Genomic DNA, 25,004 nt, shown 5'->3' with positions numbered 1-25,004 from the left:
GAAAAAAAGCAGACTGAAGCTATGTCTACCAGTCAGACCAAAGTTACGACTACAGAAATGGATTCCCAGACCAGAGATTCAAGCAATTATGGAAAAGCGGCCTCTTCACTAAATCTACCAGTAAAGTTTCGAGTGATACCACAACAGAACCCTCCAGTACAAAGGAATTGAAAACAGGAACAGGCCTTTCAAGAAAACTAAATCCGGTATTTCAACTAGCAAGCATGAAGTCAACACCTTCAGTGAAACCAAAGTTGACAGGGTTCAATAAACAGGCCGCCAAAGAGAACCTAACGGTGAATACTAATCCTCCATCAAAACCCCTTCGACCAGAAGCTCCTATCGAAACTCAAGTACTCATTGATCTAAGTAATTCACCACAGTCGCCGGCGAATTTCAGGCCTCAAGTAGCCTTATGGATCTAACTCAACACCTAGATGCAGAAGATTCTCCCACGAGCAACACAATACAGAGCAGCCCGAAGACACCCGTAGGCGTCAATAGGGCAAATCAAAAACTGAAGCCGGCTCCCAGTAGGAATACAACTCGAAGCCCTTGACGATTGGTTAACTAGGAACAGATAAACATTGGGCCAGACAAAGCACAAGATCAAATGCACCAAACAAGCAAAGCTCAACAAATATATTTGCCCAATGGAACACCCAAGGAAAAGCAGAGGAAATTCTTTGCAGAGGCAAAATCACCTAAAGAACAAGGCATTCTGCGTCAAAACAACCCAGAGAAAGCTTCAAAAGGCACCAGAATCTTTAAACTGGAACAAGTCTCGAGCAAATCGGGATACATGATTTTGAACAGGAAAACAGTGTTAAAAATCTTGAGCAAAACAAAAGCACTAAGATCACTAACCATGGGAGACTTCGTCTGATTGAGCCATATCACAGAGAACAGAGGGCAAAGGCATTTTTTCATATCAAAGCACGGGCGCTGCTAACAGGCATGTAAGAAGCATACAACAAGCTCAGCCAAATTGGCCTCCGGCTAACAGAATTAGACAGCTCCTCGTCCGAACCTGAGAAAAGAAACAAGGACGACGTTAGGCCTCATAAACCACTTTACCTCTCGAAAACTCAAGACCTGCACAACCCAAACAACTACAGAAAGAACTCAGCTAGTGGAAGTCATCACCTTAGATCCTATAGAGATCACCCAGAGAGGTATATATCATCTACCAACTCAAATTCTACTAGGAAAGTCTCGACAGGATCTTCCCTATACAGATCAGATAAAGAATATATTCAACGTAAGCAATCTAACATTTTGCCACTAAGAAAAACTGATGATGACAACACCCACTGTAAAGATATGTTTCTGGAATGTGACGAAACCAGATATCCAGTGAGCCCATGGCAATGGTTAAAAACTGCAGTCAAAGGAAAGCCCAGCAGATAGCAACCAGACTGGGCTAACTCCACACTAGCCCTCGATCCAGCGGAGTCTCTTACGTTATCAACGGCCTCATGGAACACTCGGGGTCACTCACATCTAAAACAGAAACCACCAAAATCCTGGTGGGGTTTCACATCATATGCCTCCAGAAAACCTGGTTGACCGAGAAGCCTCCATTAGATGGATATGAGATTGAAATCTCAGCGGCAAAAAGAGGCTTATTTGGACATCCATCATCGGGCCTCTTGCTCGCAGTAAGAATTGGGTCAGGCATCAAGATCTCGAAAAAACTGAGAGACTTATGGAATGCTGGTAGTCCTTACATCATGGTCATCTAAGGACACTTGATCACAAATAACCAACACAGTTCAACTGGCGATAGTAAACCTGTACTGGAACCCTCAACAAACAAACAATCTCAACCTTCTGCAATCAAGTGACAGACACGATTGATATCAGAATTGACTCAAGCACAAACCACATAATTATTTGTGGGGATTTAAACGCCAAATGTGAACAGGAAAATCTTAGTCCAAAAACAGAATCAACCCGTTCTCAGAAGACAGAGGTATAGCTTGGATGACTGCCATGAAGTCAAGAAACCTTCACAATTTGGCATGGCTAAAACCGTGGGAAAACATAACATGGGAATGTGAAAATTCCCGGGCAACACTTGATTACATCTTCGCCTCTAAAAACCTACTTCCTCTGATCAAATCTTTCGAAATCATACGGACAAAAGAAAGTGACCAAAATCTACATGCAATAACTTGGTCATCATTTCACGATGAAAGCAAGCTCTTTCTTCCAGCGTTGGAAGCAAATACCCAACGAACTAGACTTCGCTTAACTGCTGTGAGCATCGAGACCATCATTGACAAACATGGAAAAACTATAGCAAGTAATCCAAAGGATCATAATCGACCAGATTACCTATCTTTTCTACTTCAGTTCAGGATGGACCCCAAGAACAACAAGGGTCCAAGCAGAAAGCATACACATGAGTTCGATCGAGAATTAGTGGAAAGAAGAAAAATCCTAAGGAAAGCTAAAAGAAGAGCAATAATTGAGCAATCTGATTTGGCAAAGGCAGATTGTGTAGCAGAAGTGACCAGCTATAAATCCTGGCTACATAGCCACAGGAGGGCAATATACCAAAATGATGCAGAGAAGATGCTAATGACATTAAGCACCAAGAAATCCAGTGACTTCTGGGCACTCATCAAGACGGTAACTAACAGACAGGAAACAGAAATTGCTAACTCTGTTACGGAGGAAAAATGGTCCAACTACTTCAAAGCCATGTTTGCTCCAATCCCTGGTCAATCCGAAACGCCACCTCAAGAGCCCTGTGGCCCATGGGTCAATATATCAGACGAAGAAGACATTATCAACGTCAAACACATAAAATCTTCGAGAGCCCCAGGCTCTGTTGGTCTTAACAATATCGACATGAAGCAGCACCCGGAAGCCTGGCCCAGATTTGCAAGCATGTTATTTCAACACTGCGAATCACTTGGAGCCTTACCAACTTCATGGACTCATTCAATAATTGTCCCTCTGTTCAAACGCGGTAACAGGGAAGAACCTCAGAATTACAGGCCAATAGCCCTGTTAGACATTATTGGAAAAATATTTGCAACGTTATTGCTCAAGCATTTTCAAGCATGGGCAAAGGCCTCACCGGCAAACAATCCATTTCAGATGGGTTTCCTAAAAAACGGCGGCACATCGGTAAACATTCTGCTGCTAAATTTAATCAAAGAAAGTCAAACAAGGCGCACCACCGGTGGAAAGGAGTAATGGCACGTGAGTATTAAAGTTCTCAAATGTCTTTAAACGCACCTTGTTTTGTCTTTCAGATGCCGGAATGCAGCACTGAAGACCTCCGGAGCGCACGAAGAGTAGGTAAGCCTTTGTCTTTCAGATGCCGGAATGCAGCGCGAGGCGTTGGTGACAGCCGATGGACCAGGTAAGTGAAGCGCTGTCACTGAAGACCGTAATGCTAACCTGTTCTTTCTTGTCTTTATAGGTGTTGCTGAAGACTGGATTCAGGATGGTAAGCCTTTTTCCTTAGGCCCAGGATCAGATGCAGAGACACGATGAGCGTTCTGCTGCAGAGGATGCAGAATAACGCAAAGCAAGATTCATCCATCGGGTGTGGTTTAAATAGCCTCCTGTAGTGCTTAGGTGTCTCCTTCCACAGCCACGCCTAGGTAAGAAAAGAGTTCCTGCTTTCCAGAAGAGTTCCAGTGTTCTGAATCTAGGGAATGGCTCCTGCCCCACCCAACAGGAAAAGTAGTTCCAAACAGAAGAGGATCAGAGGCTCAACTGGCAGGCAAGTAAGCAGCATGGTCTGCTGCAGGTAAGTCCACCCAAGCATTATGAGCCCGGCGCTTCCAGCGCTGGGACTGGGCATATTTATGAGCCTGGTGCCACTGGCGCCAGGACTGGGTCCAAAAGGTCCCAATTGGGACTGGTTGGCACTCGGAACCTGGGTTATGGATCTGCTTCCAAGGGAGTTGGGAAAACCCTGACCTTTTGGAAGCAGAGATCATGACAATCATAGCACTCCACACAGCCATCAAACTGTAAGTTGGACTCAATAACCAAGGAGCATTATCGGAGAAGATTCCAGTAGAGCGTGGGGTGAACCAGGGCTGTCCTTTAGCTCAGGCCCTCTATCAGCTTTCTCAGCGATTTCAAGGACACAGAAGCCTTAGTCCGAGCATTCCCACCGAAAATAGGAAACTCAAACATTTCTCGCCTATTGTATGCAGACGACTTAATATCATTAGACCAGACGGAAATAATAAGTTCGAACAATCTGGAAATAAACAAAGCCAAAACGAAAGTAATGATCCTATGAAAAAAACACTCTTATAACAGACGTAACAGAGGTTGGTTTCTGGAAAATACCAGGATTGAAGTAGTCGAGCAGTATAAATACCTGGGCATAACAATAGATGTTTCTTGTGCTGAGTTAACTATGCAATCTATCCTATGGGGCAAAGCTAGGAAACTTGCTGCCCAGATGAGAGCCATCGATAAACAATACGGCAAATTTTCTCCGATTCCCGCTATTCAATTCTACAGAGGCAAAGTAGTCCCGGCGTTAACTTATGGAATGGGTGCGACCCTGTCTATGCCGACTTCAATCTGGGCTAAACTAGAAGGTCTACTATGGCGGTCTGTCCTGGGTCTACCGAACTCAGCTGCAATTGCAAACATTAGACGTGACCTAGGGCTACCATCCCTACTCTCAGCAGTCGAACAGAATTCCATGCAAATTTACAGAAAAATCCTTCTGCCAGACACTCTTCCGATCGTCAAATTGATTGCTGCAGAACTTTCAACTGGCCAAATCAGTATTTTTGAAAAATGGGCTGAAAAGCAAAAAGAAAAACTCGATGAAATAGCCTGCACTGAAGAACTGGTCGGGAACCCTGAGAGAATAAGGCGTAAAATGGAGCTCATGGACTGGATCAGCACGATCGACAAAGCCCAAGCTAACACATTGACCGTACACCTGCCACCAACTGTAAACAAATGAAAAGTCCCTCTGCTATACTGTTCCAAATTTCCTGATAAAAATCTAATGAAGACCTTCCTGAGAGCACGGGTGAATCTAATGCCCACACGTGAAATCCTTTGCATCAGGCTCCAATCAGCGTCAAAAGAATGCAGACTATGCAGGTCGCCAGAAGATCCGGAAAATCTGAAGCATCTAGTACTGCACTGCAAAACGTTAGATCAAGAAAGAAGGGCTTATCTTACACCTCTTTGGATGCTTTCTTCAGTTCTAGAAGAGGACGTGTGGTGGAACAGATTAATATCGGGGGAAAACTCCAAATGGACCATCACAACAGCAAAACTTTTGAATATTGCCTTCGACAAAATGAAAATATAGGGAACTCAGAGAAAGACAGATGTAGACGTAGAACATAGAAACTTTGACTTTGCTGCTCATGAAGAAACTGTTAGCTTCACTCGTCCTTGTAAAAATCCAAGTTGATTATATACAAGTGATATAAAAAAAAGGTTCCTCTACTGAGTGCTTGAAGTTAGCTTAACCCTGCTTCTTGAGGTTATCTCAATGAGGAAAGCAGACTCTGTATTTGAAGTCCTAGAGAGAACTGCATAGTCTCAAAAGGTGAGAACCCGAAGTAGATGTAGGACTTTTGTGAGGGGTCAGTAATGTGAGGCAGACACATTTCAGAGGGTTGACAATGCCATTTTATTAAACTAAAATTATAAATCCAACACCTTTCTCGCCCTACTCCAACGGGGATTTCCTTGCCTAAATAAACTAATGAAAATGACTAACATAACATTTCTGGCCCTCAAACTTGTACATCAACATAAAGAAACTATACGGTAATTTGTAAGAGAAACACTTGTACGTGTAACACCTTTAGATTTGATGTTCATAACCAGAGTGAATTTCCCTTCCCAGGTTCAAAGTCAGGTCCAACATATAACGAAGAAATCCAAGGTTGAAACAGAGCCAACACAGTTCTTGATAACATCTGTTTGGATTGATTGAAACGTCCTCCAACACAACAGTTCAACCCAGAAAGGATCCTACTCCTCCAGGAAATATAGTTTAAGAAGTTCTTAACAAAATGTATTGCTTCTCAAGCAGTGCCAGATGACACCACAACTTCTTGATTCAGGAAAATATTCCAGTGCTTCCCCCGTGGCACCATGAAACACTTGCACTTCCTCAGAACATATCACAGTGCTTCCTCCTTGGTACCATGAAACAAGGTTTGCCTCACAGTGCTTTTCTCTTGGCACCATGAAACACAACAACTTCAACCTCTACCTGGGTGACCCACTCCCAGTCTTCTACCTCTGCTTCTGTTAGGTCCACTCTCCAGCCAGACCAAACTCCTTCAAGTGTATACCATAAGGTTTTAATTTTTCTGCTTTTAAACACGACAACTTCGAACAGCTTTCCACTTTTATGTACAATGTTATAAACAGACAAGATTTTCACCAACGTGCCTTTGCTCTGCTAGACAAGCAACGTCTTTTTCTCCTTTTAACACCACCACTCTTCTAGGGTAAATTTTAAACCACTTTGGTCTTTTATTAAACCACCAACCAAGTACTTTCAATTCAACTTCGACTGGCTTTGACACCGAGATCCTGACCAATAGCTGGTTCTTCCACACCATAGTCATTCATGTACAAGCACTACCTTTAAAGATGTTAGATCAGCCTCCTTTTCTCTGGTAGTAATTGTTATTCCCAAAGGAATAGTATTTTCAATCTCTTTTGGCAGAGGGCAATACTTGTTCACCTCTTGGCTTAAGGTAATGCTTGGTTGTTCTTTTCTATTCAGCTTGTTTGAGGTCTGGCATTTGGTTTTACGAGATACAATGTTGTCATGTCTTTACCAAGGCTTAGTCTTTGTGTTAAAGTCACGTAAGTGCACGTGACCATTAACGATGTTAAATCGGTTTGTATAAATTACAAGGTTTAAAATGTCCTTCCACAGCGCATTCACTTATACGCGAGTCCTACCTTTGTTGCACTCCATTGTCTGACATGCTCCGGTCAACTTTGATAAATTTCACTCCTTTGCAAGTGAATGGCAACTGGTTACAGTTGCCCAACTGCACTGCCCGAGGGCTTCGTAACGTGCAGCATCACTCACCGCTCATCGGCCTCTGTCGCAGACTGCAGGGCTTCTACCACAGGTATTATTTTAACTGGGCATGCTTCTCTGTTCAAGCTGTCTTCAGTCCCCCCTGCCCCCCCCCACAGGCACAGAGTTCGGCTCACCACGACCCCTAGAGCACGGTCTGCTGCACGCTTCTCACTGCAAAAACTCTGCAATCAGCTTCACATGTGGGAACGCTTTCAGACTTCCGGCTCTGCAACCACTGCAATACAGACTTTGGGGGAAACTGACTAATTCGGGATTGGAAACTGGAATAAGTGGATGACTTATCCTGGTGTCCCTTCTTTCCTCCCACTTCTGAGGATTTCGCCAGTAATGTGTTTTCTTCTGCCGCCAGCTCCTGCCCTAGTACCTCTGCTGCTACAACTGCTACTACTCCTCCAACCACAACTGCTTATACTTGCCTGAAACTGAGGGAGCCTTTTAAGCCTCCGAGCCTCCCTCAGGTGTGGGCTGTTAAGCCCAATTTCCTGACCTTCAGGCATGCACTGCTCTTCAGCCCTCTTCCTGTCCCAGTACTTTTGGGATTATGGGACTTGTGTCCCAAGCAACAAAATCAGTACCAAATAGTAATTAGCTATTCTTTACTATTTAGTTTGCACATTTTTTAAAGTTCTTCAACATGTGTTATCGGTATACAGTGTTAATAAAGAAAAGAAAATAACACTTCAGTGAAACATAAATAACAAAGAAATATCCAATATTTTTGTAAAAGTATATGTGGGGTGGGGTAAGGGATTAAAAAGGGTGTACGTAGTCTGGGAGGGTAAAAAAAGCTGTGGAAACGGTGGGCTTGGGGGACGCGCAAATTAAAAAAAGAAAAAAATTCAAAATGTTGTCATTTAAATTTCACTGAAAACGCTTTTGTTATTTTTGTCATTATAAAGACATGGACCAGTTTTATCGTAGTAAGGAAAAGCAGTTCACTATGCCAACATTTATAGATTTCATTTCTCCATATATTTAGGAGTAAGGGAGATGTTTAACCACATCAGGTGTAAGAGGGGTTCCTCCTTAAGTGAGACATTTAAAGATGTCGCATCCTGTTCGTCCATATTTCTAAACTTAATATGGGGATCATATACATTATGTTAATAAGCCTTTGTATGTTTAGGGATATTTGAAAGGTTGTTCTTTCAAAAGGAGAATACTGTGTCCCATCCCACGGGATCCCTTCACCTCACTGGGCCCTACCTACTGCCATGTGATCCTCCCGCAGCGCACCACCCCCAAGGTCATGACCAGGAAGCGTCTGCATTTCCTTGGCCACCTCGGAGGAGACTTAAGGCAGGGGTACAGTGAGGGATCAATGGGATTCATCAAACTTTATTAAGATCCCAGCTGCACCACCAGTGGATATATATTTTGCTTCTTCCACCTCTACCAAGACACTTTGTGTTAGGATCTCTCACCTCACAAGTCAATTGTACACTAACCGAAGAACATGAAGAACTAAGGTAACAATGTCTACTGGGTTACTTCCTGGATAGCGAAGAAGACCTTGATTGCACAATCTGGGAAGGGTAAGAGGAGGAGTGGCGAGTTGGGGCAAACAGACACGGGAGGGTGCAGATTGTGGCAAGGCGCACAAGAGTTATGGGCATGTCCCAGCAGAGTGTGATTGGGAGAGCTGAGCAGGAAAACAGGGAGGTTGTCTGGACTCCTGTTGCATGAAGTGCGCAATAGTTTCAAAAAAAGGATTTTCGCATTGACCCCATACAATCGAATAATCAACTGGTTTGTTATATGATGCAACAAAGGATCAGATCAAAGTGATTCCTTTCACTGAAACAGCAATGGGTTGCGATTTTTTTACTGACCTGATGTAGTATGCATCATTGTAGTAGATTTAAGTGATTGAACTAGGACCTCAGAAGCCAGGCTGAAGGCATGAAATAAGCAGTGTTACATAGCATTTGCTATGCAATTTTGTAGGTTTGCTAAATTGACACTTGTGTAGCAAAGCTAGCTATTTAAGTTACCCTTTTCAATTAAAGCACTGCTCACCTCGAATTCCTGTCTCTCAAGGCTCTTGCCACCCTCTTCTCTGTTCACTGCAAGTTCAAAGGGGCTAATGGAGAGTGTGTGCAACAGCAGCGATCTCCTTCCTAGGCAAGATTGTTTTTCTTTTTCAAACTATTGAAAACCAGAAGTAATCTGGATTATACTTTTATTAAGCTAACTATATCCTGTTTTGCAAAGATAAATTCTCTTTGGCAAAGACCAGTATGTGTAATTGAATAGCATCCTTTAACCGACACCTATTTTTATAACGGGTGTTTTGCCATGGAAGATTGTCCCAAAAACTCCATTGAAATCTTTGGGGGGGGAGAGGAGGGCAGGGTGTCAAACCACAAACCTAAGGGTTGGGGGAGAGGGGAGGAAATAAAAAAATGGTTAAATGAAGAAGGGCTTGGGGGAGAAAACACCCCAAAAAATAAATTAAAAAAAAAATAATGTGACTACGTTTTTCATAAAAACCCCTGCAGCACAAACGCCAGTCGTAAAAACGGGTGTCGCCAAAATGACATGGAACAGTGTAACTTTATTAAAAACAGTCATGCAGAACTACAGCATTGCTTCTGTAAAACACAGCATTGTCTCCATGGTTTACGTTAAAATTTAGGTTAGTGTATCTAAATCTCAGAGTCAACTACATTTTTTTGTTTGTGAAGATGCATCACATTGATGAGTGAACACTTTAGAAAATGGACATGATCACACAGCCAACTGGTTTTAATGGCAAATCTAGGTCTGTGACCTGACCTGCTGGTTGCATTTATCTGTGCAACTGGTGCTCAACGCATGAGCAGTTTTATACCAGCTACCCTGAAAGTGAGATGGGAGCAATCTACAATATTCCACCTAGTTTGACCAGTTCTCTGCCTGCTACACCTACTACTCTGCTTAGTCTCTTACTTTCTTTCCTCTTACATAATGAATACACAGGGCTAACTAGATGTTTACGCAAAAGAATGATCAATAGTATCATCCAGAGTGTACACAGACACACCTACTGCAATACCACACACTGTAGTTGGCCTCCAGATCTCACTTTGCTCTATGATTATGATTGCATTATATATTGGCACCTGCGGAAGAGAGCTGACAAAACTGTTTTCAGAGCCTGTTTATCAAATCTATTTGTGTCAATCATCTAGCTGACACCATGGCCCTTAACGTCTACCTGGTCATCCAAGCCTGCATGGCCCAACACCAGTTATGCCTAAATGACGAAAAGACCGAGCTCCTCATCCTGGGCACCTCACAACACCTGAGCAAACTAGAGCTGTCCTATCAGTCATTTACCATAGACGGTAATACCATATGAGTCTCGAAAGATACCAAAACGTTAGTTTTTTACCTTGACGCCACCCTATCCTTATCTCGACAAATAAATGCAGTCAGATTTGCCTCTGCATACACGTGTAAACTTATTGCAGCTTGCAGACCGTTTCTTACCACCCCTAACAGTGTCACACTTGCTAGAACTCTCATTATGGCCAAAATTGATTATTGTAGTGCTCTTTACTTAGGTACTAGCCAAGAGAACCTGAATAAACTCCAAACACAGAACAATGCCATTCGAGCTGCCCTAAACATCCCCCGCAACCACCACATTTCAGAATCCAGAACCAACCTAAAGTTGTCAAGCAGAGTATCTCACTAAAAACACTTGCCCTCACGCACAAATGCTTGGCTAACAAGACCCCTATCTACCTCTGCAGTCGGCTGTCTCGCCACTCGATCTCCCGACCTCTAACAACTGCCCAGACCCACTATCTATCGATCCCTAGGTTTAAACTTCAAAAAGCGGGGGGCACCAGCTTCCCTGTCCTAGCCTCTAAGCTATAGAACTCCCTCCCCGCTACAATCAGAGCTGAAGACTCATTCAACACATTCAAGGCCAAAACCAAATCTTGGCTTTTTGACCAGCACTAAGACATGCTCTGCGCCCTTGACTTACATACTCTGGTCCGCTGACCTCCGTTACTATTCTCTGCACACCCTAGGGATATATCTACTGTTCAGCATAGCGGCATTGTAATTACTGTAATGTTTGTAGATAGAAACACTGTTAGTATTCTGTTAATGTAATTTTTATGTCTGTATATATGCATTATTGTAACTTTGTACAAATTGCGCCCTGTTGCCTCCGGGCCTAATGTCTTGCGCGTTATAAATAAAACAAATACAAATACAAATGTAGCTAACATTTTACAGACAGCCAGAGCTTGCGAAGTCCACTCATCAACTCGCATAGTCCAGAAGATTTTATAAAGGGCTATTACCTATTGCAGGGTGTGTTTGAAACCTTTGTAACATTAACTTTTTTGCAGTAAATGTCAGAGGTTTCACTGTGCATAGCTGGTTTCTGGGTGGCATAAAGTGAGTTTGAGGTGATGTACCATTTTACAGAAGGCGCATTTACATTTTTTGTCACCCGTTGCTATGGGTCAAGTGCCTGTCCAGTAGGTAAACTAAATTACTTAACCTGCAGGTCTAGTGGCATTTTAAAGAATTTGCAAGGCCCGATTCATCTCACTAATATCTTACTTCAGTGGTACACAAAAATGCTGTATTGATGATCATTTGATGTTTTGGATCCAAATAACTTCTGGTGACATTAAACATATGTACAACATTTCTAATCAAATATTGTTCTCAGGCTGAAGACTGCTTGAAAGCGGTCAAACCATAACAGCCATTGTTGTGGGATGTGGTAAGTCATTATGAAAGATCACTCCCAGGTTACCCACAAACCTAGCGGATTCCTGAGATAAAGGAGGATAAGTTATCCCCATTCAGGGATGGCCTGTCCCAAAAGAGAACAGGGATTAGGGGGTGAGTGGGTCCCGCTTGCCGTGTCCCCTCTGGGGTGTTGGGCTAATAGTTGGGATCCTGATGAGTGTTTGATCCGACAGCACAGTTTTTGGGTAGAGGGAGCCATTTTCTCTTCCTGAAGTTGAAAATTGCACTGACAATGAAGTATAACTCCTGGAGAAGGGCACTAGACAAGACAATACCTTACTTAATATGCCCTCTCCCCCCCTGGACCCAAGTCAAGGTCAGAATGCCAATTTGAAGCCTTTTCTCCAAGAGTGGTTGGCTGTCGCAAGCAGTGCAATCATCCTGAATGGTGACTTTAGCATCACTCTGGACTCATACCTTGACAGATCTACAGGATAGAGCAGGATATAAATCAGGCATTTTAAGGAGTTTCTTCCATCTTTAGACAAGGGCAGGCTATCCAATGTCTGCATAGCATTGCATCCCAGCAATAAGCAATATATTTGTTCACAAGCGTGCAAGTCATCCCCATATATACTCTCAGGCACATAAGTAAGTGAGGATATCACCCTTTCTTTACACACCTCAGTCTACTGTGAGATGGACCGCTACCCCGGTCCCTCCTCCCTCATGGTAGAAGATGTGATGTAGGTGGAAACAGGATTCTTCCCTCTTATGGTAACCAATTGTTATGAGTGAGGAGGGCGACCACCAACACAGATTGCTTTTTCTCGAATGGGCACCTGATATGCTAACAGAAATTGAGAACAACTGGGACAGACTCATACTAGATCTACAAACTCTGGGGCGAGAACAGATGAACAAGGAGCTCAAAGAAGGCATCCTGGAGGCCCTGAATCAAATCCCAATTATATCCACCAATGAGGCAGATTTCTCACTCCTGTGACAAAAACAAAGTACCACAAAAAGGGGCACAAACCTGACAAACTGTTTTAAAGCAGAGAGCCAGAACTAAAGCTTCTTAAGTCAGCAAGATCCTAAATGGGACAGGTAAGGGCATAGTTGACAAATACGTAGCTTCTATAAAATCCTACATCTCCGAAAGAGGTCAAGTGCAACACACTCTCCAGAGGCCAGGGAGGTTCCGAAGGGGACAGATGACTAAGCAAGATGTTATGGCGATTAACTTTCTCAAGGTCAGAAAGTCAACATGCCCAGATGGACTTTCATTCCGATTTATAGACTTTACTAATACCAGCTCTTGACTTCCAAACTATAGTTATTTAATTTAATAAAAATGGGTGTGGTCACTAAAACTATGGGTAAGGATGCTATCATGGTTATTCTGAAACTGAAGAATAAGGTCAAGCTCTTGCTCCTAATACAGACCCATTGTAATGTTGCTGTGAAGATACATGCTAAAGAATTGGTGATGACTGGACTGTGGTTTTAGCTAATCTGGTAGAAGCAAACCAGTAAGTATTTGAGGGAGTGAGGCGGGGGGTGGGGTGCTACAGGTTGGGGTCCCAACTGTTTGGCGAGGAGAATGCTTTTGACCATGCTGAGTGGAAATTCTTACAAGTCGCCCTTAACAAAATGTTTTTTGGGCATTGGATAGTTTAAGGCTTTGGCAGCTAAATATGGAGATACCTTGGCACAAGTAACGGTAAATGGGCGTTTACCCGTTTACTCCATCATGGGGAAGAGGAGGTTCCCCTTCCCCGCAAGGTGCCTGGAAGGTTAGATCGACATGTCCAGAAGCTCTGAGTACCACATCCTCTGAGCCCAATGTGGAGAATCATATTCAACGATCACCAGAACAAAGTGTCCTGTGCATTAACAGAATGACTGAAGCAACATTTCCACACAAACCTGTTTGCCGAGGTAGAGTTTAGCCACTGTGTTGACGTGGGGACCACAAATCCGCATCACACCAACAGGAGGAAGGCAACCAGGGCTAGCCTGATGGCCCGCAGCTCCAGCCAAAAACATACCTGAGCCTCCATCAGGGACCAAAGCCTGCTCTGTTTTGGAGCCAGCAGGTTAGCGCCCACACCTTTCCGTGACCCGTCTGAGACTACAGTCAGTTGGGACCAAAGTTGCTGAATCAATGTCTATTAAGCAAGTTATTGAACATGGTCCACCTCCAAGTGATCGAAAAAAGATTTTAAACAGGTAACACATTTTGCCCCGGAACTGAGACCACAGACACGCAAGTAGTCAATGGAGCAAACTGCTACAGGTCCTTATCACCACTAGAATGCAATAGGGCATGAATATAGAGGCAAGAACAAGCCTCTTGGACTGAGAAATTGATCCACCAGATCAATGAGAGGGATAGCTTTGACCAGGCAAGTGTCCAACACCACCTCTATGAAACAGAGCGAAACATGGGACTTCCTGATGTTCACGGAGAAGACCAAACTGTGCAATGGGCTGCCAGTAGAGTACACATGCTGGTGTCTGGCTGGATAGCGTGCTCTGATGAGCCAGTCTTCCAAGCACAGGAAGACATGGATTTCTCTCCTTAGGCAAACCACCACCACTGCCAGCAGCTTGCTGAAGATCTTGGGTGCCAAGGAAAGGGAAAACCTGGTAGAATTAGTAGTGAGCAAAACCTACTGCAAATCTCTGGTACTTCTTGGTCTTAGGCTGGATCGCACATGGAAGTAGGAGCACCTTGAGATTCAGGAATACCAGCCAGTCCTGCAGTTCAAGTGCCTGGGTAAAGGTAACAAACGAACTTGCCCATGTGCAGGTACCAGTACAAAAATCTCATATCTAGGATGGGCTGCCGCCCCTGCCCTTTAGAACCAGAAAGGAGTACCAGCCCATTTCTCATTCTGAATGGGGCAACGTTGCAATGGCACCTTGCACTAGAAGCAGACTGACCCTCTTCAGCTCGAGAGGAGTCAGAGGCAGTGAGGGGTTGGAGGAACACCGGTTGGGAGGGCGTTGAGCCAAAGGAAGATAGCAACCCAGATGAATTATGACCTGTAAGGCTGAAGCATCGGAAGTGGGTGGACTGCACTCTGAAGAACAGTGGTGGAAGGGGTCTGACCCCTAGCATAGTGGGGGAGATGATTCTGGTGTAAACACCCCCGACGCCGTCGGGCTGGGTTGGAGTAGAGGGTTAACAGTCAGGTATAAGGAGTTGGCCATGACACTTGCTGCCTCCAATTTCTAATGAGACTCACCTACCTTAGCCCTAAAGAGGTTGTGCCCATCAGAGAATATCCAGATGCTCTGCCTGAATTTCCGGGGTAAAAGCTGGGAGGTGCCCAACTAGGAGTGCCTCCTCAGGACCATCCCATGGCATGTGCTATGATCCGTGTTGAGACAAACTGTAAAATCTAACATGTTGCTTCCTTGCCCTTTTTTTACCAAGGTATTGAAGATTGTTCTCTCCTCGACAGGGAGAGCCGGTCTGGATTAACACTCCAGAGTCCAAAAGCAAAAGATGCCCTTACAGCCAGGCTGCCGGATGTGAATATCTTGGCTCCACAGGCGTCCAGTTTCTTGCTCTAGAGGTGGTCTTCAGGTTTGCTGTCTCGGCCTGTACCACCAAACACTTCAGAAACGCATGGGGTGGCGACACACCAGATCAAACAATGCTTTTTTGCTAGGCATCAGGCCATCTCTCCCAGGCCACCAACACTGGAGGCTCCACAGCCAGGTTAAAAGAAAGCAGGGCCTTCCGGGGGCAGGAGAAGGGACAGGGGGGGTAGGGGGTGGTGTCATGGGACACCCTCAGCCAAAATATCAGTTAATTTCAACTGAACTTCAGGACTAGTGGGTCTGTAAACCTCAGTAGGTCTACCACCTTAGTCATCACCTACTGAAAAGATGCCAGAGTCCTAAACCAGAGCTGGTGCTTGAAGGTTGTCCAGCCCCACTGAAGTGTCCACGACCCTGGCATCCAGCGAGTCTGGAGCTAAATCCAACAAGTCCTTGTCCTACTCTGCAGCACTCCTCTGGAAAGTGTCCAGTCCCAGCCCGAATGGGACAAAACCCCCATTCTCGGAGATGTCAAGATTTTCGTGAGGAACTTGCCAAAGGGGGAAATGTTCAAGTTGAAAGCTACTAGCCCAGGCACACAAAGTCACTTGCAACCTCAATTTTACACACAAATGGTGTAGTGCGTCTGACTCGCCAAGAGTAAGTCACCACTAGTCGGTAGCAAGTAACCTCTGCGCCCTGAACTTTTCCTTCCGAAGCAGGGCATACTCTTGAGTATTACACGTGATACTTGTGTCGAATGGCAGATGGGATGTAGAGTTCGACACCCGAAGGAAGCACATTCTCTAAAGAACTGTCTCCAAGACTTTCAGCCTTCTTTGAGCCATCTCCGACAGCCCAATGTCCAGTATGGCATCCATTGGCCTACTACTACACTTAACGTTCCTTCTGTCATTTTGTCTTGGCCATCCCTTTATTTGTGCAAGCCACTAGGCAGGCCTAAAATTAGCATTGCACAAACATGAGCTTCTTACAAGCTCAGCCCTGCACCTTATGTAGTGGTTTGGGCAGGTTTATACTGGTTGCACCATTTGCCCTTTTAACTGTTCAATATAACACTGTTGAATTTTAGTGTTACAATTGCATGAATCATTTCTTGAGTAAAATGTATAAGGTTTGTAATCAACCATTTTGTAGAAAACTTTTTTTTCTTTTTAAATAACTGTTGTGATCTATTAGGTTTGGTTCCTTCCCTGGTGCCTTCTTCATAGTTCTACTCCCGGCTGATGTGTCCCCCTCCTTGCAAGGCAGATTATTCTTCCTTTGAGTCACCTGGGTCATAGTTGGTTTGGGTTCAGGTCCGGGTTTACCAGATCCCGTCAGGTAACCTATGGACAGATCTTGTACTTATCAGCTTGTTTCTCTGCGCCGGATTCATGTCCTCAAAGTGGCACCATGAGTTATAACCCTTGGGTCCTGGGCTGGCGAGTCATTTATTGGATTGAATTCCCTAGATAGTGAGATCCCAGAAGCACAGATGTGTTACAGATCCCTGTGCCTAAAATGCTCAAATATCCTCTGTGATAGCTAATCAAAACTCAGTAAGAGCCCCATCCAACTTGCATATAAACCCCGACCCACCATATCTGAAGTATAATTGAAATATGCGGTCTAGTTTTCTTCTCATGTTAAAACCTGAAAAGACAAAAAGGTAAGTGGTCCAGCCAGACTAGCACATCATTTTGGAAATCCTAATTTAGGCGATTTAACCAGAGAAGTTCCCAACAAGGGGTTTGGAGAACTACAGTCCATGCGGTTGGGAAGAGACTTCGAGACACTGCAGACCACAATTCCGAAGGTGGGGGAGGCCGTGTATGCGCAGCCACGCATGTGATGGATTGGAAGATGGCAGAAAAACTGCCCACTGCATTTAAAGACAGAATGACCACGTAAGAAAAATCACCCAATTAACCAAAGCAAGAAAAGCCAAATAGAGGGTATCGAATATTTGTTAAAGTAAAGGAGAAATGTCAGACAAAACTATAATGACCCCTACCAGTCCCAATGCCTGCAACAGGCACCAAAACCCCAGAGGAGGTATCAAAGGCATAAGAACGTAGGGGGGTATAGGAAGCTTTGGGAGAAGCTCGGAAGGGCGCAAAGATCCAAACAAGCATTGCCCAGATCAAGTAAAAGTGATAAAAGGCCATTATCCAAATATAATTGACGCAAAAGTTGGTAAGCAAGCGTGGCATAAGAGCTGCCTTTCTGATAACCAATATATATCTAGGAGGAGAGGAGTGGAATCTGATTTGCAGGTGCAAAATACCAAGGGTGAAACCATCAACATCAATGTATTTCATGTACACCCAACAAATGTAGCCCAGACTGAAATGATCATCATTGATTTGGTTGAAAATACCAGACTTTGTTGCAGCAGAAGGGCCGTCCTCCTGATAGCCAATATTCAGGAGAGAAGCATAACCTGTGTTTCATGTGGCGTAAGCAAAACCAATGTGGTTCATATTTTTACAGAAGCGTTTTCCTTTGAAGTTGTCGAATATCAAAAGACTTAAATTGTTACCAAATACACTTTACCACAGAAGTACTTGCAGTAGAGTTAGATGTTTATGATCCTGGCAGAGTTAGAACTGGAAGGTGAGTGGACCAGGTGGAAGATATACCAGTACTGTGCAGTGGTTAAAGACTGAAGAGGAAGTGTTAAAGCCACTACACTTTATATTGTGAATCTTTGTTGCACCATCCTGATTAACTATTTGTTGCTATTAAGGAACTATGGAAGTATGACGGTTCTGATGCTGATGAAGAGATTATGTTGAACCTTTTGGTTATCAGTGGAAAACAGACGTGCTATTTCTGTTGGAACTATTAAAAAAATTGTGGAAGCAAAAAGAACAATGCTTTCCAGACCTATTTTCTAAATTAAAAATTCCTTTCTTTGGAACTGTGGATCCAAAATTCCTGCTTTGAATCTGGGGAAGGGAACATTCATTACCCAGGTCACAAGGAGAAAAAGTTAAGTATATGTCTGAGACACTGTGGTTTTGTTATATTTTGAATTGCCAGACATGTCCTTCCTATGTTTATTGTATGTATAAGTGTGAGGGACAGATTCCTTTTGTTCGAGTGTTTCCTTTCATTATTTTGAGAGGCAGGTAAATTCACTATAGGGTAGGGACCATGAGGCATTTATCAAACCCTTTTCAAGGTATTAAAATGGCATTTTATGATAAACCTACAGAGTTCACCGCCTCTAATTTCTGACCCCTCAGAGAGTGTTGTGAAACACAGAGGGTATCTTGAAGAAACTAGATGCTGAGGGAAAGCTTGAGAGCAGGATTCTGAGAAAAGGAACCAGACACCTGGAAGAGATCTTCAAAGCACCGTGAAAGCAGGAGAACTGAAGAGGGGCCCCAACTGAGAAAACCCTGCAAGGGCCCTTTACAGTGGAGCCTGTTGGCTTGCATTGAGTTGGACATTTTGAGGTTAGGATTTGTAAACTCTTGTTAATCAAACAATGGCACATTAGTGTTGAGAACTTAGGGTAACAAAAGAACTCTGAGATTAGGGTTTGAAACAGTCTGTTGGCCACACCGCTTAGAAATTACTTTGCAGAACAGGATGTTACAAAGCGAGACAAGGACTTTAAATAGGTTAAAAACATGATTTGACATCAGCCTCCAAAGATGTGGGAAACCTTCCGAAAGTCCAACTTTGCGTTGACCCATCTCTGGCACGGTTTGTGTTAGAATTATCCTTATTGCTCACTGAAATTTCCCTAAATCCCAGAGTAGTTTAGTCCAACCCCTTCCCTGAACAAACGCAAAGTCCCCTTTGAGAACCATACTCATTTAGTGCCAAGAGTGTCATTGGTCGGCCTTACGACAGCCGTTAATAGATCACCTCACCAAATCTGATACTCTTGTCCATCTCAGATTCAAATGCTGCCGGTAGGTAGACAAGATTGTAAACTAGTAATTAAAAACATTGTTTTTAACCACTATGATCACTGCTATGGGAGGTGATCTACTGATATTGGATTCATTCATGGAGGTGGTGTCCTACTGAAATGCATTCAGTCTGCTAAAGTGTTCAGAGTATAACTCTGCTGCTAGAATTAGCAATATTGTGTGAAATCTTACAGAAACAGATCAAGTGACCCCTCCAACTGTAGGTGGTAATGGGCCCCGGTGTTAACAGTGTATTGTGAAAAAATTAACAGCTTCATTGAGTAATTCTCCACATTTTATAATAAGACTGTCAAGTGTGATCACTTATTTGTTAGATTATTGAAACTTGAATAAACACAATTATGGTTTTAAAATAAGCAAAGAACATATTTCCTTTTGGGTTGGCGTACTTACTGTCCGGTTTCTTATGTACAGGAAAACCTTCTGTGTTGGTTGAGGCCCGCTAATAATATCTGGGAAACAAGCAGCTTCTTGAGAAGTCATACGATCATGAGGAAGCCTGCTTTGGAATGCTGCTCCCTCTACACCTGGCAAACAAAAGTAACATGCATGGATACTGTGCAAAATAAACAACTCTAATATTATACCGTACAAACAATGCAGCCTAGATAACGACACTCGCAGCAAATTTAAAAGACGCAACTAAAAAGTAAATTTTATAACTATACAAACCATATACGGGCAGTGAGCAGGATTTTGATAACGTCTCCCGTACTGATGTCAATTTTGTAGAAAAAAAACAAGCGGTCAGTTTATGGCATAAAGGCACAAGCAAGTGATAAACCACCCATCCATTCCGTTTCATGATGGCTCAGTCCGTAAACTAGTGTTACTTCTGAATTTACTGCATTCATGTCAGCAGTTATTGTCTGCTTGTGCAGGAATAGGCTTGCATGTAATGGATCTAATACCAAGGTTTTAGCCCCTTTTATCTTCCAGGATCTTTGGCCAATGCATCTAGTAAGCGGTTCCTGTGGAAAAAGCCCTAGAGGTGACACTGGATTCTTCCTTCATCTCATATCTCATATCTAGCTAAATCCGTTTTTTCCCCCAATATATTTATTGAAATCCCGAATCACACAATATAAAGAAAACACATCATGAAGGTCAAGCCACAGCGTGATATCGGGATTCCAGTTCTTATAATTATGCAACTGTTATGCTTAACACTGCCATTTTGAACAAATGGAAAATAAGAGAAAGAGGGGGAGGAGAAGAAAAAAAAACATTAAAAAAAACAATCTGGAGCGTAAGACACTGCCCCTGGCATGATGCCCAAGCTTAATCGCGCTGAGGAGCTCATGCAGTGAATTTGGCCTGTTAATTCATGGTATATTGAGGTGCTTCAGGAGTAAATGCTGGAAAAACATCTGCTCCTTGTCAGCCACATGTTCCAAGAAAGGTCTCCATATACATGAGAATGTAGGTATCCGTTCCACCGCTAGTGCGGATAGTTTCTCCATCCCCAAAAATTGCCTCACTTTCACCCACCAGTAAGCAAGGTATGGTCCCTCTGCTACCTTCCAAAAGCGTATGCGGGTGATTCGGGCTGGCATCAGTAGTTGGGAGATTAGGACGGCCCTAGCTCCCGACAAAGGAAATGAGCCATCGTCAGGGGCGTCTCCCAGTAGTAGGACCAGTGGATCCATAGGAAGCTGGATGCCCGTAACCTCCGATATCTGAGCGAACCTCCAGCCAGAAAGACTATTACAGGGCAATGCCACCACATATGAGCATGGTCACACCCAGCTGCCCACATTCATGCTAGCATCTGTCAGAACAGGTGGGGTGCATTGCGTTTAAGCATTGCAGGGAGAGATATGAGAGAAAGGCCAATTTGAACGGCCCTTCCTTCAACAGGGTGCAGCGCAAGCTTTTGTGGGCTCTAGTCCATATTCTCCCCAGGACTCCCCTGACATTTCCGGGCCCAATTCCCTTTCCAATGCCACCAGAAGTTTATAACGTGCAGATATTCTATGCGCGTTTTGCCCTTCTACACTTTAAATTCTATGCCCGTTGGGGGGAGAGGATCTAGCCTGTCGAACAATGGCGCATTTGGCCGTAGCGGAACTTCGCCTTGCACTCGGTAAAGGTCAGGGGACCCGGATCACCATACAGGTCCCGCAATCTCAGGAGTTCGCCAGAGTTCAAGAGTTTAAAGGCTCTTGCTTGCAAACCCGGGGAGAATGCTGGGTTTTGGGCGATAGGTGAGAATGGGCCCAAGCCCGATTTAAATCCCTTCTGGAGGGTAGGCTTATTTTTATTATAGTTTATTACAAACTTTTTAAAAGATGAGACACAAAAAACTTGAGATCAATGGTTGTCGAGAATGTCCAGCGGTCATTATGATGAAAAAAGACCAAAGTGAGAAGAAAAGTTCCAGGGCAAACACACAAAATGGAGGCAAGTCCCTCAATGTTCCATGCCCATTCTCGTATTAGTAACAGATGAACTCATTTTTAATTTTGCATTATTGCGTAATGCAGTGCTTAGGCCAACAGCATCTTATTCACTTGATCCAAGTAAAACGTTAAGACAAACGTCCTTTTTTTTGTAGGATCCCTCTGACATCGGGATCCACCTATCTTCCCCACATAGAGATGATCTTTTTGCAATTTCGTTGCCAAGATGTGTAGTTCTCAGTGATTTCAACGCTACGCAGAAAGGGGTTAAATGTTTAAAACCTTTGATGGCGTTCGAGCAGAATCTGCATTTTTGGTCCAAATCACTATTGTTCTTTAGATTTTCTTTGGTTTGATAAAGATTGTCAGAATTTCATGAAGATGGACCTATGATGTTTGCTGGGGAACTTTGCTTAGTAGGTTGGTAGCTTGTTGTACGCTTTAGACTCTGGAGCTGCTTGTTTCATGCACCTATGTTGTGTTATTTGCTCCATTGTTTCAACCCAATCTTGCAGCCACAATTTCTTTAATGTGTTTGGGTTGCAAAGGACATCTTAGTTTGTGTTTAGTTGCATTAGAATCTCTTGACATTGATACGCCCATTCAACCAGCATTGTTTTGCGTCCTCCCAATTCTAAGGTGTTCAGAATGTTGAACTCTGGACAACTAGTTACGTCAATCACTTTTCGATACAGGTTGAGCATGTTCCAGAGGATTCTTGCATTTATTGATGTGAGGCCGAGCACATACCTGATGCAGGCTGTTGAGGTTCATTTTGATAGATTTAGAATTTTACACCAGAAAACATTTTTGCACGCTGTCCAGGTTAGGTGTGAGCAGCCCAGAGCATCTTCAGCGCCATGGATCAAGGATGGTATCACCTTAGATTTGTAAAAGTTGACCACAGGCGTTATGGAAAATTTGCCAAATCTGTTTAATCTAGATCCTTCTGCCGTTAGTTGTTGACATTTTGTTTTTATCTTCTGGGCTAGAGGTTCATCATTAATATTGGAATTAATTACCATGCCTAGGTACAAGGTATTGCTTAAATAGTTTTTTTCCCAGTTTAAATTGGAATTGTTTTTTTTGTTTGCTCTTTTGACTCTTCTGAGATTCTGAAACACTAAGATTACGTATTTGTCTGGATTAATCTTCAAGCCATTTGTGTCCACATAGTTCTCTAGGGTAGACAATTTTTGTTGGAGACCAATTGGGGTGAAGTCCAGCAAGAACAGATCGTCCGCGTATAGTAGCCAACTTAGATGTCTTCCGTTTATTTTAGGCAGAAACTAATTGAAAGTTCCCAATGTTGCTCCAATATCTGCTAGAATTAAGTTAAATAGCAAAAAGGCTAATGGACACCCCTGCTTCACACCTCTAGATGTTTTTATCAGAGTGGTGAGAGCTGCTTTTTGATTCAGGTGAATTTTGATCTTAGTTTCAGAATATAGTTCTTTAATCGCCAGGATCAAACTTAAGGGGCAGTTCCAAAGCTTCATCTTAGAACACTGGAGTTCTCTGTTAACGCTATCAAAGCCGTGGGCCAGGTCGATAAATGCTAGGTAGATTTTTGTACCTTGTTCGATAGCCTCCATTTTTAGAAGATTAAGCAAATAGTATATTTAATCCACAGCCCACGACCCTTGACAAAACCTGTCTGACGGAGGTCAAAAGTGCCAGAGATTTCTATCCAGTCTGATAAATGGCATTGAAGTTGTGTGGCAAAGATTTTTCCCACCACATCTAAGAGCGCAATTGGTCATTGTTTTTTGGGTTCTGATTTTATGCCCTTTTTGAAGATAGGTACAACAATTGCACTCTTCCAAGATGTTGGTACCACACGTTCTGTCAAAAATCTATTCGAACAGGGTATCGCAAAAATTAGACCACTCATTTGGATTTGTTTTAATATTTGGTTGGTTAAGCAGTCTGGGCCAGGGGACCTGGAAGAGCTAATTCGCATGATGTTTTTTAGCATATCTTCTTTTGAGATGCGAATGTTGCAGTGCTCCAACTTTGGTAATCACATATCTTCTGTGGACCCAATCTTTGTAAACAAGTTGGTATAATCCCATATTACACAATACGAATTGCGGAGGGGCCTCCATGTCATTATGATAGCCCATTATTCCTTTGAATTTTTTCTAGCTATGGTACACGGCATCATTTCTGCGTCCCGCTGTTCCACAGTGTATTTGTGTATCTCATTTTAGCTTTTTTCTTTTTCAAGAAGCGATTCTCGTTTGTTTTTGTGAGTTTGCTGATGTGTTTCCTGAGCACTCGCTTCTTTTTAACAACTTCAAAATCGTATACATGTCGCTTTTTGAAACGCACTACCCGTTTTATAGGGAAGCTCTATAAATTGATCTAAGAGCATTGTATTCAATTTTCCGCCCTTTTCATTATGAGATTCGTCTAGTAGGTCTCTTGTGAGTTTGTTCTCCTTCAGAGAGTCCATTTCTACATGGCTGAGCACCCACAGATTGATCCCTCGTGGCAGATCCGATCACAGTTGGTTCGCTCAATGTGATCTTCACAAGATTATGGTCACTTTGAGTCATGTCGATCACATGAAGGCTAGTGATTTTCTGGAAAGTTGTTCTGAGGCAAAGAAGTAATCCAGAATTGATTTCTGATTATTTCTTCTCCAAGTCACTTGCAGAGGTATATCCTCTGCTGTATTTCCATTTAGAAGCAACATTTCCCTAGCTGTCATTTCTTCCAGCCAGATTTCTCTTTTTATTTGACCTTTTCATTTTGTCTACTTAGCTTGTTTTGACAGGCTCCACCATAATGCAGTCCATGTTTAAATTTCCACATATGATGATGTTTGGTCTCGTCTCTATGGGCATGATGTTATCAATTATTTCACAGATGTCATCTATGAATGTCGAAGCCCCAAGTGCCTGATGTTGCCAGTAGATGTATAAAATGTGTAGTTTGTGGGTCATTTCACTCATGTGTACCAGAGACTCATTGTGATTTGTATATACGCTGAGTGATTGAAGGTGTATGATATACAGTATCCACTTTTTACCATAGCTGGAGTCAATAAACCTGCCATTGGGCGTCCCTGGTCTTTTTTATTGCCGGATTTATTGCCGTTCCATAACCTTGAACAATCGGTAAAGTGGAGAGTCATGTCTTTTGGAGACACATAATATCCAGGCATCTTTGGACTTGTGAAGTGTATTGAAATAAATGAGCAAATCCCCTGGTGTTCCAAGATCCCATATGGATCGATGTTTTTTGTCGTTTCAATGGGCGTTAACTCAGTGTTGTTGTTCAGGGTTCCTGAGA

At 43.2% G+C, this 25,004-nt stretch overlaps 1 protein-coding gene across 2 annotated transcripts in view; it reads right to left on the bottom strand.

Annotated features, from left to right (window-relative positions):
- Positions 1-25,004, bottom strand: part of KDM1A (lysine demethylase 1A) — a 1,518,024-nt gene that overhangs the window by 1,331,813 nt on the left and 161,207 nt on the right. The window contains exon 3 of one of the 2 annotated variants that reach the window (XM_069622738.1): positions 19,696-19,829. In XM_069622738.1, the coding sequence (XP_069478839.1) occupies positions 19,696-19,829 (134 nt within the window). The remainder of the gene's footprint in view (positions 1-19,695; positions 19,830-25,004) is intronic. The other variant, XM_069622739.1, reaches the window with a different exon arrangement.

Source organism: Ambystoma mexicanum, chromosome 11 (assembly GCF_040938575.1).
Source record: "Ambystoma mexicanum isolate Mex_15411 chromosome 11, UKY_AmexF1_1, whole genome shotgun sequence".
NCBI classification, from domain to species: domain Eukaryota; kingdom Metazoa; phylum Chordata; class Amphibia; order Caudata; family Ambystomatidae; genus Ambystoma; species Ambystoma mexicanum.
Note: the sequence above shows the minus strand (reverse complement) of the source record. Positions and strands in the feature narration are given on the sequence as shown.